Source organism: Nyctereutes procyonoides, unplaced genomic scaffold (assembly GCF_905146905.1).
Source record: "Nyctereutes procyonoides isolate TBG_1078 unplaced genomic scaffold, NYPRO_anot_genome, whole genome shotgun sequence".
NCBI lineage: Eukaryota > Metazoa > Chordata > Mammalia > Carnivora > Canidae > Nyctereutes > Nyctereutes procyonoides.
The window spans coordinates 648,950-667,072 of record NW_026575052.1 but is presented as its reverse complement, the minus strand read 5'-3'; the positions used below and the strand labels follow the sequence as shown (position 1 = coordinate 667,072).

At 43.6% G+C, this 18,123-nt stretch overlaps 1 protein-coding gene across 2 annotated transcripts in view; it reads left to right on the top strand.

The window, feature by feature from the left end:
* Nucleotides 1-18,123, top strand: part of MTOR (mechanistic target of rapamycin kinase) — a 121,628-nt gene that overhangs the window by 26,586 nt on the left and 76,919 nt on the right. For both annotated transcript variants that reach the window (XM_055330970.1, XM_055330971.1), the window contains 9 exons: nt 134-223; nt 348-440; nt 1,143-1,277; nt 1,720-1,849; nt 3,178-3,428; nt 13,333-13,419; nt 16,106-16,273; nt 16,761-16,873; nt 17,397-17,559. In XM_055330970.1, coding sequence (XP_055186945.1) covers nt 134-223; nt 348-440; nt 1,143-1,277; nt 1,720-1,849; nt 3,178-3,428; nt 13,333-13,419; nt 16,106-16,273; nt 16,761-16,873; nt 17,397-17,559 — 1,230 coding nt within the window. The remainder of the gene's footprint in view (nt 1-133; nt 224-347; nt 441-1,142; nt 1,278-1,719; nt 1,850-3,177; nt 3,429-13,332; nt 13,420-16,105; nt 16,274-16,760; nt 16,874-17,396; nt 17,560-18,123) is intronic.

Genomic DNA, 18,123 nt, shown 5'->3' with positions numbered 1-18,123 from the left:
AGAAATCCTGGATTCATAAATAACAGTAATTAACCTACAGTTGAAATGGTCTCTCGGGAATTTTACTTAAGTAAAAGAAAGGTTTCTAGTAGATCCTGTTCGGCATTCATTTTATCATACCTTCTTTTCATAGGCTTTAATTTTGAAACTGAAAGATCCAGACCCTGATCCAAACCCAGGTGTGATCAACAATGTCTTGGCTACAATTGGAGAATTAGCTCAGGTAAGGGGACAGCAGCTTTTTTCCATAGGATGGAAAGAGTACTGTTTAGCCTCCAAGGAAATCGAAGTACTTCTTAATGCCATCATTTCTCATCTTACCTCCCACCTTCTTTTTCATTTTGCAGGTTAGTGGCCTAGAGATGAGGAAGTGGGTGGATGAACTCTTTATTATCATCATGGACATGCTCCAGGACTCCTCTCTGTTGGCCAAAAGGCAGGTGAGTACTCCTTCCAGACTGAGCAGAGCAGTCCCCTGCGAGGCCTGGGCCCTTGCCTCTCTTCGTCACTTAGTGTCCCCAGCCAGTGCCTGACCCAGAGCTTGACACCCAGTGGGTACTCAGAAGTGTGTGTTATGGAAAATGAAGAAAGACCTGGAGTCAGAATTAGCTGTCATCCTGACGGGGAGTCGCTCAGTAAGTTTCAGGGCTGACCCTGCCATTTCCTCCAGATAACAGAAAATCCAGATCATCTGTCAGAACCCCAGCCCCTAGAGGGAAAAAGAAAGCCCGGGCCTGTGGCTGTGGAGGCAAGCAGAGCTTCAGCACACCCTGCCCCAGCCCTGGCTACTTTTCGTTTGGTCACCAAGGTCATTAGGAGACCAGGCTAAGATTAAGAACAATCTTAATTTCCTTTTAAGTCGGATTTCTCCCATTAATCATTGAGGATGTGAAGGATTGTGTATTTCCTTTGAGAACAGTGGGGCTCTTCTTTTGTCTTTTTATCCAGTGATTGTTGCGTTGATTTGTGGCCTTGTTTTCATGCCCAGACTCTCAAGGTTCATGGTTAGTGCCTCGACTGGAAACTTCTTTTCTTGTAAAAGTTTCTAACACTTCATTGGAATGGTTAAACAGAGAGTATAAACCATGCTTTCTCTTCCCTCTTACTGGTTCAACAAACCACATGATCTGTTGCTTGTCCAGGTGGCTCTGTGGACCCTGGGACAGTTGGTGGCCAGCACTGGCTACGTGGTGGAGCCCTACCGGAAGTACCCCACTTTGCTTGAGGTCCTGCTGAATTTTCTGAAGACTGAGCAGAACCAGGGTACACGGAGAGAGGTAGGGAACGTGGCAGACTTTGTTCTTTAAAGACTTTGCTGGAAGAATGGAGAGAGATTGTGGCATTAACATGCTCTGACAGCGTGTTGATTAGGTGTCCTGTCCTCCGTTTTGTTCATACAGCCGGTCGTTCAGGTATGAACTGGGTGTCACAGAACACGAGAGGAATATTCATGAAACCCGGTGTCATCAGATGTTTTTTTTTTTTAAATTTTTATTTATTTATGATAGTCACACAGAAAGAGAGAGGGAGGCAGAGACATAGGCAGAGGGAGAAGCAGACTCCATGCACTGGGAGCCCGACGTGGGATTCGACCCCGGGTCTCCAGGATCGCGCCCCGGGCCAAAGGCAGGCGCCAAACCGCTGCGCCACCCAGGGATCCCCGGTGTCATCAGATGTTGTGGTGAATGTTTTCTTTTTCCCGCCCCCTTCCCCACCCAGGCTATCCGTGTGTTAGGGCTTTTGGGGGCCCTGGATCCCTACAAGCACAAAGTGAACATCGGCATGATTGACCAGTCCCGCGACGCTTCTGCTGTCAGCCTGTCTGAATCCAAGTCAAGTCAGGATTCCTGTAAGTTGAGGGGAACCGTGAGAGACTTGCCAAGTTCCTGCCTCACAAAGCCCTTGCTGGCTCTGCTTAGGAGGAGCCTTGGGCTGGATAACAAATTATAGCATATTGGCTCACTTCGTGACTTTTGATTGGAAAGTCAAGTTTCCTCTTGAATCACAATAGGGATGCTGCTCCCCGGTGTGTCCAGAGTCCTTACATCTGTCCAGATTCTTTGTCCAGGGTCAACAGGCTAAGCCTGTACCGACTTTTTGGTGCTGGTGAGAGAGATGCGAATTATCACCCTGTCACCTCTGTTCATCTCTCATTCTTTGTTAGCGCTTCTTTGATGCTTTCTATCCTCACGGCACCCAAGGAGAAGAGGGTAGAATTTATTCTCCCTGCTGTAATTGCTAGGGAAACCCGAGGCCAGGCTCAGGGGCATGGACAAACTGGAAGCAATCAGAATCCAGGGCTCTCTTTTTCATCAGCTGGTCTAGCCTTGGAGCCCCTCTACTTTTGACAAGTGGCCTAAGAGATTGGGTAGGGTATGGGGCTCCGGCAGATTTTCCTAGACTTAACCCATCGTTCATCAGGGCAGGCTTATTTCCGAAAGAGAGTAAATAAAGCGGTGGCTCTCCCAACTATTCCAGCAAAATGTTGTTTTCCCAAAATAATTTGTTTCTACAAGAACAGTGCTCTGACCCCTGAGCTGTGGAGTCTACACCTCAATAATTTACTTCTAAATTCTACAGATAGAATCCTGTCGCTTCTAGTTTGTTCTTCTGTATAGTAGAGAAGCCTAGCTGTGATGTTACCCTGTGGCACCCATGGCTGTCGGGAGGAGAGTCAGCCCGGCCCCTGCAGGTGTCACCCAGTCTCTTGGCTGGTCTCGTTCTTGGACTCTGCAGCGCACTGTTTATCCTCCTCTCACCCAGTCTTTGAGATCCTTGCTGTTCAGGTCAGCTAGCATTTGCCGCTCCCTCATCTGAAGTCCCTAGGGGGGCCAAGCAGCTGCTGAACAGATGTTAGCCTGATTTGATTCCCTTTACTTTCTTTTGGGGGAGTAATTATTTTTATTGATGGTTTCAACCACAAAGTTGTCAACTGTAATGATAAGCGAAGTTAAACATTGCAATTTAACGAGCACCGGTCATGTACTGTTGTGGTCAGGGTAATAGAAAAGCCAAAAAGTCTTGAATCCTAATGCTGAGAGCCTGTTTGTGGGTTCCTAATAGACCCTGTACTCCCCGTGAATGCTGAACGACAGCTGTTTGTTGTGAGCCAGGTTCTGCTTAAAGCCAGCGACATGTCCTGGATAGCTCATGATTCTCGCCATCACTTTGTTCTAGCCGACTACAGCACCAGTGAGATGCTGGTCAACATGGGCAACCTGCCCCTGGACGAGTTCTACCCCGCCGTGTCCATGGTGGCGCTGATGCGGATCTTCCGAGACCAGTCCCTCTCGCACCATCACACCATGGTTGTCCAGGCCATCACCTTCATCTTCAAGTCCCTGGGCCTCAAGTGTGTGCAGTTTCTGCCGCAGGTCATGCCCACATTCCTCAATGTCATTCGGGTCTGCGATGGGGCCATCCGGGAAGTAAGTAGCTAAAACCCCACCCCTGCTCCGCACGCCCTACTTCCTACCCATGCCCTCCTTTGGCTGTTGGGCCGAGTACCTCGCCTCCCCCTAACTCCTGACCCCTAAGGGTACAGGGTCAGTCGGCTGCCTAGTGTCCAGGGTTATCCCCTCGGGATGGCTAAACCATGACCGGCTAGGTGGATGGGTGTGTGCATATGCAGAGGTCAGTGTGGTTGGGGTAGGATGTCTCACCACGTGGACGTGTGGCCTCCTCATCATTAGATTGAAGCCCATCATTTTTAGTGAGACTGCTACAGGGTGACACGCATACCTCTTAGCAGATCTAACGTCAGCGTCTCCCGTTAGCGCTCAACCAGAGTTTGAGCACACGGTTAAATTGGTCTCTGTTAGATCTGCCCGTGGTAAGGTCATCTGGGGTGTGTGACCATCCTCTTCCCTGACAACCTTTGACCCAGTGACCGAGCATCTGTGGAGAATCCCTGCCTGAATCCGTGGTCACACTGGTTGCAAAGTACGGACTTCTGGTTTTACCATTTCTTCTACTTCTAGCAGTGGGCACTTTGTTGTAAGGTAGAACTTGCCACTTTGCCTCTGTCTCTCCCTTTTGCTTTCCTTTCTTTAAACCGCAAAATATGCAGAGTGGTTCTGTGATTATCTACTTAGGCCACTACTGGCAGCAAACCTACTAAATACAGTTCAAGGGGCCCCCCTTTTTTTTTTTTAATACTGATTTATTTATTTTAGAGAGGGGGAGAGAGCGCATGCGCGCGTGTGTGTACGAGCGAGGACTGGGGGTGGGGGAAGGGGCAGCTGGGGGGAGAATCCCAGGCAGACCCCCACTGAGCATGGAGACCCAAAGCAGGGCTCGATCCTAAGACTCTAAGATCATGACCTGAGCCGAAATCAAGAGTTGGATGCTCAAATGACTGATCCACCCAGCCATCCCTTCGATTAATTTTTTAAATCCATTTTTCCCTCTGTGATTATATATTCAATGTGATGTGCATATAGAGGAGATAATACCTTTTTACAAAGTATATTCTCTTACACTGTGCCTGGAGTACAGGAGCGTAGTTTATGTACTCGACCTTATCAAATTCTTACAGATTCTGATAATTTAAATAAATTTCCCTGGCTTTTCCCTCTAGATAATCCTATAGTCTGCAAAAAGAGAAAGGCAGTTCTAGTTTTTTGTTTTAATCTGTAAACCAGTTGCTACTTTTTCTCATTTACATTTCTGGGACCTCCACTGCAATGTTGATTAGACTCTGTGAGACTAGAAATCTTTAATCTTATTCCTGACTTCAGTGGGACTGCTGTTAAGATTTCCCCACTAAGTAAAACGTTTGCTGTAGGTTTTGGCAGGTAGCTTTTTAAGGGTTATAAATGTTCTCTTATGGTCTTAATTTGCTAGAGTTTTTATCATGAATGGGTATTGGATTTATCAAATGTCTTTGATTTGTCTGGTGTAACAATTACATATTTTTTTCTCTTTTAGCATGTTAATATGTTGAATTACACTGATACATGTTGAAAATTTTTTGAATTCTTGTTTTAAAACCATCATGATTATGATGTATTTCTTGACACATTGAGTTTATATCTAATACTTAATTTAAATTTTTTACATCAACATTCCTGAGTGGAATTGGCCTGTAAATTTTTTTTAACTATAAGCTGAAAGATCGGTTTAGCTTTTTTATTTCTTCAAAAACAGTTTAGGTCACATTTCTTGAAGAAATTATTCATTTTTTAAAAATGATTTTATTTTTTTATTTGAGAGAGAGAGAGAGAGCGTGCACATAAGCAGAGGGAGAGGGAGAGGGAGACTTCCCGCTGAGCAGGGAGCCCAACGCAGTTTCCATCCCAGAACCGCAGGATCATGACCTGAGCAGAAGGCAGATGCTTAACTGACAGAGCCACCCAGGCACTCCTAAGAAATTATTCATTTTATTTATGTCATGACTATAGATTTGCCCTTTTTTTGATATTCCATAGAATTGGAATCACGTGGGTTTGTGTGTAGCTTCTTTCACTTAACATAGTAGTTTTGGGGTTCATTATGAATCAGCAGTTCATTCCTTCTTCATAGCTGAATAATTTAGTGTCATTATTACTCAGAGATAAGTGTTTTTAATGTTTCCTATGATTTCTTTTTTCACCACTGAGTTATTTAGAAGTGGATATTTTAGTTTGCAGATTTATGGGATTTTTAATTTCGTTTTTGGATCTCTGTTTTCTAACTTAACTGCACTGGGTTTATGATTCTTTAAAGCTTGCTGAAACGGCCTTAATAGTCGAATGCCTGATCTGTTTTGATGTTTCCGGTGTGCTTGAGAATAGCGGGTATTTACTGATGTGTTATATACAATGCTCCATATATGTCATTAGATTTGGACTTACTACTGTGTTCTTTTTTTTTTTTTTTTTTTGCGTTCTCTTTAATTTTTTTTTCTTATCTGCCCATTACTGAGAGAAATGAGATAAAAATCTTCCTTTACAATGGTGGGTTTATTAATTTCTCATAGTTTAGTCAGTTCTGTTTTATATATTTGGAGGATATGTTAATTAGGTATGTTCAAATTTAAAATCATGATATCTTCCTGGTAAGTCGAATCTTTTATCATTTTGCAAGGACTCTTTTTATCTTTAATAATACCTTAAATTTATTTTGCTTAATTTTAGTCTAGCTACACCAACCTTTTTTTGGAGGGTGTATCTCTTTTATTATCCTTTTACTTTATTTTGTGACTTTTTGCTTTAGATGGGTCTCTCATGATAATATGTATAATAAGATAGCTAGATTATCCCTTTAATGTAGTCTGAAAATCTTTATTAATCAGTGCATTCAGTCCAGTTGTATTTATCATGATTGTTGATATATTAAGGTTTATTTCCACCATCTGATGTAGTGCTTTATTTTTGGCCTGCTTTATCTATTTATTTTCTTTTTTTTTTTTTCTGTCTTTTTTGGGCTTGGTTGAGCTTTCATTTTCTTACCTTTGCCCTCTACTTGTTGGCCACCTTTAATTTTAATAAATGTTTTGTAATGGGGTATTTCAGTTGTAAACGAAAGTAGACAACTGGGGCACCTGGGTTAGTCAGTTGAGCATCCGACTCTTGGTTTCAGCTCAGGTCACTAGGTCATGGTCATGAGACTGAGACCCACGTTGGTCTCTGTGCTTAGAGGGGAGTCTGTTTGAAGATTTTCTCCCTCTGCCCTTTCCCCGACTTGTACGTGTGTTCACGCTTTCTAAAATGAATAAATCTTTTTTTAAAAAGTAGACAATTTATATTAAATTCCCATATTAATAAGTAATTATTAGCATTTTATCAATTTGGTTTCATCTTATTACCCCTCCCCCCATCTCTCCCCACACACGTACACAAACATTTTTTTCTGGGGTGGTTTTTTTTTTTTTTTTTTTAAGATCTTATTTATTTATTCATGAGAGACACAGGCAGAGGGAGAAGCAGGCTCCATGCAGGGAGCCAATGTGGGACTGGATCCCGGGTCTCCAGGATCACACCCCGGGCCAAAGGCAGCGCTAAACCGCTGAGCCACACGGGCTGCCCATTTTTCTGGGGTATTTTAAAGCAAATAACAGGTATCATACTTTTTCACCAATACTTTTTCCCCCATATAACCAAAATTACAAAAGTAAAAATAATTGCTTAATATCTTCTAATACTAAGTCTTCTTCAGATGTCCTTGTTTGTCTTTAAAATGTCTTTTTATATTTGATTTATTTGAATCAGAATCCAGATAAGGTTTGTACATGCATTCAGTTGATATATCCATTTCTCCTATCCTCCTTTTTCCCCCACTTTTTTTTTCATGCCACTTATTTGTGGAAGAATACAGATCATTTGTCTTACAGAATTTCCCATTCTGGATTTGGTTGATTGTATCTTCAAGGTATCTTAACTTCTTGTAAACAGATTAGTTTTAGTTGATTAAATTAAGATTCCTTTTTTTTTTTTTTTTTTTTTGGTGAGAAATACTTTATAGGTGGTACTGAATACTTCCTATTTCAACAGTTAGTAAGCAAGTCTTTTGTAAATGAGCCACTTCTAGTGATGTAAAGGTTAATCAGTGGGCTCAGGGACTATGATCCTGTGTTCCCCATCAGCCTTTCTCCTACTCATTTTAGTGTTCATTGAAGATTGTTAGAATTCTAAACTGATTATTTCATTAACGACTGGAAAGCTGTGATTTTCTAATTCTATTTCCTGGATTTATTAGCTAGCGATCACCTATAAAGAACTTTATGTTGTCAGCTATTCAGTTAATTTGAAGTATAGTTCATGCAAGAAGGGCAGAATAAATACGTGATTCTTTCCTTGTGTTTATCAGTGTTTTCAGCGTAATGAATCAAGTCCCCTGCAACTCCTCAAAGGTGACTCAGGCACAACCCCTGCTGTTTAGGGAGTATCCTCATCAACTCATGGAGCTATATATAGTATTTCTGTTCATTGAAGGCACTATTCTTTCTCATGATCTAATTATCCCAGTCAGCCTGACTGTTGGGTTCTTTTTATATTGGCCAGTGGTCTTAATCTTTGATCGCTTTTTTGCTTTCTGGCAAAAAAAAAAAAAAAAAAACTATTCTGAGCTGTCAGGTACATTTCACTGAAGCCTGGGCATGGCCACTTCCAAGGAGCTGTAGTGTCTTGAAGTGAGAGATAATAGCTAGAGACTGAGTTGGTGTGTTGGGTGCTCATTGCTACTGGTGTATCACTGTTTCTCAGCCATTTCAGTGAACAGCACTAGAAATAATTAATTTTTAGAAAGAGGAAAAATAAGTCATGATGTAGTTGCTGTATCTTGCAGAATACGTCCCTGCATGTATCTTGTATACATATAAATGGTATTAGTAGTAACAGTAAGATTTCTGAATGTAGTTCAAGGCTTTTTGATTTTTTTTTTTTTTTTTTTGTGGTTCTTAGTCTGTGTCCTTTGGAGATACACACCAAAATATTCTGTGTAAAGTCTCTTGAAATTCATCTTTGAGCGATTGTGCAACCAACTTGATTTATAGTTAAATTAGTTTCTGTTTATTTTCAGTTTTTAGAAATTTCTTTGAGGTTTTTCTAATATAACTTTTATTCTAGTTATGTAAGACATTAACACAGTTTCAGAGCCAAAACTATAAAATATGTTCAGTGACATGTAGTTTGTCTCCCCATCCATATACCCTGTTTCTTCCAGTAGCATTTCCTATTGCTACTGTAACAAATCCCCACCAATGTCATGGCTTCAAACAGCACAAGTTTATTATCTCACAGCTCCATAGGTCATAAGTCTGACAGAGGTCAAACTAAACAAAGTCAGGGTGCCATTGAGGCACAGTCTTACCTGGAGGCTCTAAGGGAGAGTCCATCTCCTTGCTCTTTCTGGCTTCTAGTGGCTGCCCACATTCCTTGACCCTCTTTCTCTGCCTTCAGAGTCAGCAATAGTGCCTCTCTGACCCTTTTGCTGCCAGATCCAGCTCTCTGCGCACTGTCATCAAAGGTTCTCTGCTTTTAAGGCATAATCTCCATATGTCAAAGTCCTGAACCTAGATCATGTCTTGAGGAGTCCCCTTTGTTGTACAGGGTCATTTATTTGTGGGATCTAAGGTTTAGGACATAGACCTCTTTGGCCTACCTTTATTTTGCCTATACCTCACTTCCCCGTAAGGTAACCATTTGATCATTTTTCAATTTATCTTTTCATTCTTTGTTTTTGAAAATGTAAAGAAATCCATCTTCCCTTGCCTTCCTTCCTCAGAAGAGAACTTAATGTAAACAGTGTTGGGTGCCCCGCCTTTTTTCACTGTCACAGCAGCGTGTCCTGGAGTTTGTGCCATGGCAGCACCAGGATGCCTGCATTCCTTGAGAGGTGCTGGCACTCCACTGTGTGGACAGCCGTGTGACCTGTCCCTTTGGATGAATGTTTGCATTTTTTCCATTCTTTTGGTACTTAAAATGATCCTGTAAAAAAAGCTTTGTATGTACATAATTTTTACCTTTTTCTGTACTTGACTGGCCTTGCTTTTTCATTTTATTTTATTTTATTTTATTTTATTTTAATTTATTTTATTTTATTTTATTTTATTTATTTATTTTATTTTATTTTATTTTATTCATTTTTTTTGGAATCTGTACACCCTGTGTGGGACTTCAGCTCACAACCTGGAGGTCATGATTCGCACGCTCCTCCGACTAAGCCAGGTGCCCCCTGATTTTTTTACACTCAGATCTTTGAGCTCTTTGGAATATGTGCCTCTGTACAGGATGAGGGATGGATTTATTTTGTCTTTTTCACCCTTAGATTTAGTCTCCCATCCCTAACTTTAATGCCGAATTTTAAAAATCAATCCATATCTTCATCCTTCTCCTGAATGACATACAAAACTTAGAATGATTGCTCAGGCTGTCTGCTTCTCTCTGTGGTATCGCTTTTTTTTCCTACCATCAAACTAAACATCATTGCTATTTTATGCAGACACCCTTCCTGTCTCGATTCTCTGTGTTCTGTTTCCCCCTTCAGGGCTTTCTCCTAGGATCTTTATTCTTCTTTAGAATGAGGAACATTTGTGAGCATCCATCAAAGTAAACTCTCTGTTTCTGTGTATCTAAAAAAAAAGATGTGGGCAGCCCGGGTGACTCAGCGGTTTAGCACTGCCTTCAGCCCAGGGCGCGATCCTGGAGTCCCAGGATCGAGTCCTGCATCAGGCTCCCTGCATGGAGCCTGCGTCTCCCTCTCTGTGTCTCTCATGAATAAATAAATTAAATATTTTTAAAATAAAAATATAAAATAAAAAATGTTTATTTCATCATCATTTAAAATCTTGATTTAGCTGAGGATACGATTCTGGCTTCTCCTACAACTGTAGATAAGATCCCACATTTTCTGATTTTTTTTGTTGTTGTTGTTGTCATTGAGAAATCACGATTAAACTTTTCATTTCATAACCGTTTCATTCACTTTTCTCAGTGGCTATTTCAGGTCCTCTCATTATATTTGTTGCCCTAAAGTTGCAATTATTGTGTATCTAGATAGAGATTCTTTCTCACATCCTCTCTGGGATTTGTGGACTTCCTGAATATGAGAATTCCACCCTCTGTTTTTTTCCTTCCAGAGTTTGATTCACATGTAGAGCTCACTTTGTCCTTAATGTCTATTAGTTTCCTCTTTGTATTTTTCCTTTTGATCTCTTGGAGATCCAATCTGGATATTACTTCACACCCCTTTTTGTTCATGAATCTTCAACTGTGTCTCAGTTGATGACCTGTCCTTGAGTTTTTAGTTTCAACTACATTTTTTAAAATATCTAAAGTTATACTAGGTTCTTTGTAACTATAATATACTAGTTATACTAGGTTCTATATGCTTAGTATTTTTTGGTGGTATCCTATTCTTTACTCATTATTTTAATTCTCACATTTATTTATTTAAGCACTTTATTTTATTTTATTTTTTAATTTTATTTATTTATTCATGAGAGACACAGAGAGAGAGGCAGAGACATACGCAGAGGGAGAAGCAGGCTCCCTGCGGGAAGTACGATGCAGGACTCGATCCCGGGACTCTGGGATCACGCCCTAAGCCAAAGGCAGACGCTGAGCCTCCCAGGCGTCCCGATTTAAGCATTTTAAACAGATCTATTTTATATTTTTTATCCAGTAATTCCAATATATATAAAATCCTTGGTGGGTCTGATCCTGCTATTTATTGTTTCTGCTGAGTCACATTGGCAGTGGTCTGTCCTTATATGTCTTATAATTTTGGATCATGTAGTGTATGCAGCTGGGCATTTCCTGGAGCAGTACTAGAAAATGTGCTCTCAAGTTGCATCTCTCCAGAGAAGACTTGCACTTGCTTCTGCCATATGACTCTTAAAAGAGAACTTTAAGTTAATTTCTTGACTTAAAGTTTCTCGGTCCACATAGTCAAATAACGCTCTAAACTCATATGGGAATGACCTGAAATTACAAGCTATTGGCGAAGCCATTTTTCCTACCTACTAGACTCCACATCAAGCCTGACAAATGTCTTTGTCTCCTTTTGCCAGTGGACAGATTTGGGGGTGGTGGGGGGGATGAGGTCACTATTTCTCTTAACACATAGCCCTCTGAAGGTCTGGTTTTCTGCAAAAGGTTTCCATTCTGATAACAATACAGTATTTTTTATTGTTTATGCGTTATCTTTAGGCTTTTCATGGCAGAGACATCTAACCCACCATATTTTCAAGAACAAAACTCTGTGTCCTTTTAAAATACTAATGTTCAGGGGGGAAAAAGAGGAGAAAAGCTTGTGGAAGAATCTAAGGGAGAAGAAATGAGGGGGCCGAGCCGCTGGACTCTTTGCTGTGCAGAAGGCCCTTGCTTTGGGCATCTATCCTGTGGCTGCTGCAGGTGGCTTAGCACTGATGAGCTTCCCCATTACACCTAGTGCGAAATGACAGCAGGGGTCAAAAGGCTCTGTCCTTTCTGTCTCATGGTTTTCCTGACCTCCCTGCCATCCCTAATGCCCTGCTTTTCCTCCAGCTTCGGTTTTCTACCTTCTTTCAGGTTTTGCATAACAAAAATGTAGCTAAAATCCATTATACTTAGAGTCTCACATCCTTTGACTTATGGAATGTCCCCTTATAAAGACCATTTCGCAAAAACAGCATGATTTGATGAGGTGGCTCCCAAGAGGTAGGTAGGGATGGCTGTCCTGAGTTGAGTCAGACCTGTGCCATGGGATAGGCAGGTTCTGACCACCTTAGAATCCACTGGCCTCCCTGTCTTTAGAGAATGTATCCACACTCCTTGGAGCCCAACCCTGTATGTCATGTGAGTCTCACCTCTCCAGGTAGTAAGTCTGTTACTTGCTATTTGAAACAACACTTTTTACTTATCCCTAACTTGCCCACGTTTCAAAATGCAGGTAAGAGTAGAAATATGTATGTTCGTTGCTAAATTGTCCTTATTAATGAGGGGAGGCAGAGGCATAGAGAGCCATAAAAATCTTTCCAGGAGGGGGGTTTAGAATATGATTTGCTACTGCATATAACAAAATAAAGACTATACCATAAAGACATCTTTAGCCAAGAAAGTAGCTGGATCACCTTTACTCAAGCCTTTTTATTCCGAGCCTGTTTTAGCAGAAGGCATGTCTTCTTATGCCTACACCATATCAACCTGAATAGAATCTCCTTATCCCATCCCTCCCCCAGTTTGCTTACTGTCTTGGCTCACGGTTTCTTAGAGACCAACAATTTACCTAATGAACTAAGATCTGATTAATTGAATTAATTACTAAAAGTGAACCACAATACCCATCATATGTCACTGTATTTATTTAGAAAGTAAGTGGTAGTGAATTAGAACTGAAGAGACAAAAGATACATTTACAGTTGATGAAAAGTCTCGTGTCCATTGTGAAGTCTGAGTCACCCGGCAAATCCTTCGGTGGTAGCTGGTGTTCAGTGGAGCACTTGAGAGGCCTCACATCCCGCTGCTGGTACTTCCCAGGGGTTCTCCACTTAATTTCAAGGGAGCCCGGAGACAGGTACTGTTATCTGCCTCTTGCCCCTGAACAGGCCCAGGGCAGAGAGGTTAAATGAAGGTCGCAGAGCCGAGGTGGCATCATGGCTCTCGACGGCCAGTGTGGCCTTGCAGCCCTTGCGGCCCTTGCGGCCCGGTCAGGCTGGGGGCGGGAGGTAAAACCACTGAGAGTTGTTTCTAGTCCCCACTGCGATCACCGCCAAAGGGTTTCAGTCTGGTTTTTTTAAGACTTGATCTCAGAAAATGGATGTGGTGGAAACGGATTGCATAGCTGTGTTTGTTTGTTCCCACGGACTTCGGGTAACCCTGGGAGTTCTCCGTCATTCCTGATGCCAACTCTCTGCCCTCTTCTCTGCTCCAGTTCCTGTTCCAGCAGCTGGGAATGTTGGTGTCCTTTGTGAAGAGCCACATCAGACCTTACATGGATGAAATAGTCACCCTCATGAGAGTGAGTACAAGTTAGTGCTTTGGCCGGTCCTTCAGTGTTTGGGTCGAGGCACCTGCAGAGGCAGGTTGGGAGAGCATGGACATTTTTGTCCTGGGTCTTCGTAGAGCTGTGACATCCGGAATGTAAAATGTGGGACAAGGGTCCCCGGTGGGTGATGACAAGGGTGGGGGGCAGCTGCCACAGGCTCCAGCACCTGAGTCTATAAGGTGTGAAGTCGGAGGAAAAGTCCTGAAGTTATTGTTTTGCCAGAAATAGACTCTCGAGTTCTTTGCCTCGCACACAACAAAGCAATTTCACTTTAATATCACAACAGTGCTTTACTGTTCCCATGAAAGCCTTCCTTCGTACGGCCCATAAAACCGTGGCCTTAAGGGAGGTTTGGGGATTAGCACTATTAAATATGATGAACTCCTGTCAGGCACTGAGGAGGAAGGCGAGGCTTTACCCCACCGCCTTCCAGAGCGTAAATGCCACCTTCTGACTGCAGCAGTACCCGAGGAAAGAGGAAAGGCTCCCGTCCCAGATTTTATAACCTGCTTTAAGCAGGTGCGGAAGATTCCCCGTCGTCAGTGGCAATATCGTTTTTCTGTCTGAGGAGGAGGCCTGCTTCCTGCTGTTCTGTATCATTTAAATGTCTCTGTTGGGAAGCTTGCTTTGCAGAGATGGCTGTGCCCTCAAAGAATTGGAAGACAATTCTTCCCTGATTTCTGCTCTTCTCTGCCAGCCCTTTGTAGTCAGCTTGGAGGAAGCCGCAGGACTAAAATCAAAGTGGCTCACTTCAAAACTGGAACTTCCCTGAAACCGGGTCTCAGAACTGAAAAACTCCTGTCTGTACAAATAATTAAAACCGTGCGGCTCTCAGACTCCTGCCATGGAGGCCTCTGTCTAGCGCAGTGCTGGAGGGCCGCGGGCCACGTGGGCAAGGGGCCGGGGGTAGCCAAGCAGCACCAATCAGAGACTTCAGACCAAAACGTGGGAGTTTGAGACAGGGAGCTTCATACCTGCAAAACGCAGCTTTCATTTCCTCCAAGGTGGATGAGCTGCACCAGGGGCTCTTCCTCTGACTGCCCATCCTGGGCATTTTAATGAGCACCCCTGAGCCTGGGATGAGAACAGCGATCCCTGGGCAGGCTGCCTGGCTTCTTTGAGGTAGAGAAGCCCCTGTAAGCAGCCAATAGTAATACAGTGGAGAGGGCAAGCGGACTCTGTCCAAAGAAGGCAAAGTGCGGGCTAAGCGACTGCACATCAGACAAACTGTGGAGGTGTAACATCTCAAGTGTTTCTTTGGCAAAGGTTTTTATCTAGAGAAAATAGCCTTTTTCAGAGAGAATACTTTTTTTTTTAAATTTTTTTTTTATTTATGATAGGCACACATTGAGAGAGAGAGAGAGAGAGAGAGAGAGAGGCAGAGACACAGGCAGAGGGAGAAGCAGGCTCCATGCACCGGGAGCCCGATGTGGGATTCGATCCCGGGTCTCCAGGATCGCGCCCTGGGCCAAAGGCAGGCGCCAAACCGCTGCGCCACCCAGGGATCCCTAGAGAGAATACTTCTCCCTCCAAGCAGAGGGAATGTTTTACCAGCATCTTTTAATATGGCTTTTACTTTCTAAACTGTTAGGATTTTTAAGACATTTTTAAATAAAAATACTTCAAGCTTCTGTAAAGCCTTACTTCTGAGGAGTTCTTTCTTCCTTTTTTTAGTTGAGGGCCCCAAAGTATGAATATGCATGTGTTGCCATCATCATTAGGGCTTCTATCATCATCAAGTCTCCTTCTCTGGAGGTTTCAAACAAGGCAGTAGGCAAGTTTCTTTTTGAGTTGATTTGAAGTGACAGCTTTTCCTAGAGTCAGAAACTCAGACCAGTTTGGGTACCGAGCCAGATCCTGTGGCCATTTGGCCAAGTTTTTATTTTGGTAACTTACGTGGAACATAACTTCGTGGGTATAGAAAAAGTACTCCTTTTGTGGCATTATCCAGGCCTGAAAATGATTTGGGACAAATGTCAGGTGCTACCTATATCTAGCAAAGTCTAAATCCAGAAAGGGCAGGAAACTTAGTTAACACTGGGATCACGCTCTGCTGGATACTGGATGGTACCCAAAGTAAAGAATCTACCGGAGGCAACCTGAGAGCGCCTGGAGTGAAGTAAACCATTCACTCACTCTGTAAACGTGTGTTTGGGTGGCTGGACTATGCCAGGTGCTGTGCGAGATTCTGGGGAGACAGGTGGCTCAGAGGGGCTTCCTGCCCTTAACTAGTTTACAGTCTAGTAGAGAGAAGGGGGCAAAGTGAAGTTCTTGCAGGTGCTCGAAAAGAGGGGGCAAAGGGACCCAGAGTATGTAACAGAACGGGAAAGCCCCCATAGAAGTGAGGCTTGAGCCGGGTCTAGAAACACAGGTGGGGCTTTAGCTGAGCAAGAGGAGGAGCTCTAGGCAGAGAACAGCACAAGCAAAGCACAGAGGAGTGGAGGAGCCTGGTGCTTTTGGTAAAATGCAGTTTAATTTGTACACTGTGACTATGAGCTAGGATACGAGGAGCCCTGGGGAGAGGAGGCCGGGGAAGGACTCCCTCCCGGGGCCAACTGCTCACTACAGTTTTGCTTCTTTGGGGCCATCTCCGTTCCTTACTTCTTAGTTCAGCAGAAAGGCCCTTGGCTTCACTTCTCACTCTTTTCCCTCTTCATAGGAATTCTGGGTCATGAACACCTCGATCCAGAGCACAATCATTCTTCTCATTGAGCAAATTGTGGTTGCTCTTGGGGGTGAATTTAAGCTCTACCTGCCCCAGCTGATCCCACACATGCTCCGCGTCTTCATGCATGACAACAGCCCAGGCCGCATCGTCTCCATCAAGGTGAGTCCAGAAGGGTGTCCTCTAGAGACGTTTCCAGCAGCTGTAAGAGTCCAGGGGTGATCAGCTAAGAGGCAAGCCCCTATTTTGAGTGACACAGTGGTGCTCGAACCACAAGGTGGAATCCAAAGACTGCTGATACCCGATGCGTGCAGTTAACAGGATGTTTACAGCCAGTCCTCTCTTGACTGGCCGTTATGTTTTATCTCCTTTAGTGGATTGTTCTTGGTAACTGTTTTATCCTTGACCCATTCTCTCTGTTATCTAGCAACTGATTCTTTATCCATTGAAAGAAGCTCAGAGAAAGCAAAATAGTAACACACAAGCAAAATAAAATGGGGAGAGTGCTACCAGAAAAATGTAGCTTAAGACCACTTTTCAGAGTCCCCACAGAATTCGGGGGACCCACACACTTGCCCCGCTCCGTGTGCCTGGGTACTTGGTACCTGCCTGTATTTGTTCATCACTGGGCCTTTGCTCCCTCTTGCAGCTGTTGGCTGCCATCCAGCTGTTTGGTGCCAACCTGGATGACTATCTGCATTTGTTGTTGCCTCCTATCGTGAAGCTGTTTGACGCCCCGGAAGTTCCCCTGCCGTCTCGGAAGTAAGTACCTGCACTTTGGGACTAAGTAGCCAGCAAGCTTTTCACATTTTGTTGAAGATGTCCTTTTCTTTCCTTTTTTTTTTTTTTTAAGGATTTTATTTATTTATTCATGAGAGACACAGAGAGAGGCAGAGACACAGGCAGAGGGAGAAGCAGGCCCCCTGCAGGGAGCGCGATGTAGGACTCAATCCTGGGGTCATGCTCTGGGCTGAAGGCAGACGCTGAGCCGCTGAGCCACCCAGGCGTCCCAAGATGTCCCTTTCTTAAGTTTGCAGGCCATCTTTCCTTTTTTTTTTTTTTTTAACCTCAGCTTCAGCTCTATTTGTTTAATCCAGATATGCCCCAGGTTTCTTGAGCTCTTAAGCATCCCCATCCCACTGGGACATAGGTTGGATCCATGTCCCCTGGGATGCCTCCAATCCCTGCCTTTCCATTTGGTACTGCTTGTTAAGATAACCCTCAGCCATTTCTCATTCTTTGGGACCGTATATTAGCAATTACCATGTGTCTGCGATTGTTGTAGGGCAGCGCTAGAGACCGTAGACCGCCTGACAGAGTCCCTGGACTTCACTGACTATGCCTCCCGTATCATTCATCCAATTGTTCGGACGCTAGACCAGAGCCCGGAGCTGCGTCCCACAGCCATGGACACATTGTCTTCGCTGGTCTTCCAGCTGGGGAAGAAGGTGAGGCAGGAGTCCTAACCAAACATGCTCTTCCGCCTGGCTTGGGGAAGATGACTCTGTCTGTGAACGTCTCTACTTGTAGCTCTGAGCCATCGTCAAAGAACTAGGAACCTTTGCTTTTTTTGTTCCTTCATTTATTTAGCAAATATTTCTTGAGCCACTCTGTGGGCTAAATGCTATTCTGGGGTTAACATAACCGTGTTGTCCTCATGGAGCTTACATTCCAGTGAGGTATGGCTCATACACACAGTCTGTCTCGTCGAGCACAGAGTGTGAGTGGGGAGAGATGCTGTGTATTTAGGGTAGACAGCGAAGACCTCTTAATAAGTTGACATTTGACCAGAAACCTAAATAAAGGTCTGAGCCCAGAGAGTCGGATGCTGGCAGAAGGAGTAGCAGATGCAAAGGTGTGAGGAGGATGCTCGAAGGGTCCAGGGAGCAGCAGGAACGCGGTGTGGCTTCAGAGGGCTTGGAGTTCTGGTCAAAGAGATAAGCTGAGGCTGGGGTGGGGCGTAGAGACGAAGTGCTGTAGACCAGTGGTTCCCAGATGTCCCCGGACAGGAA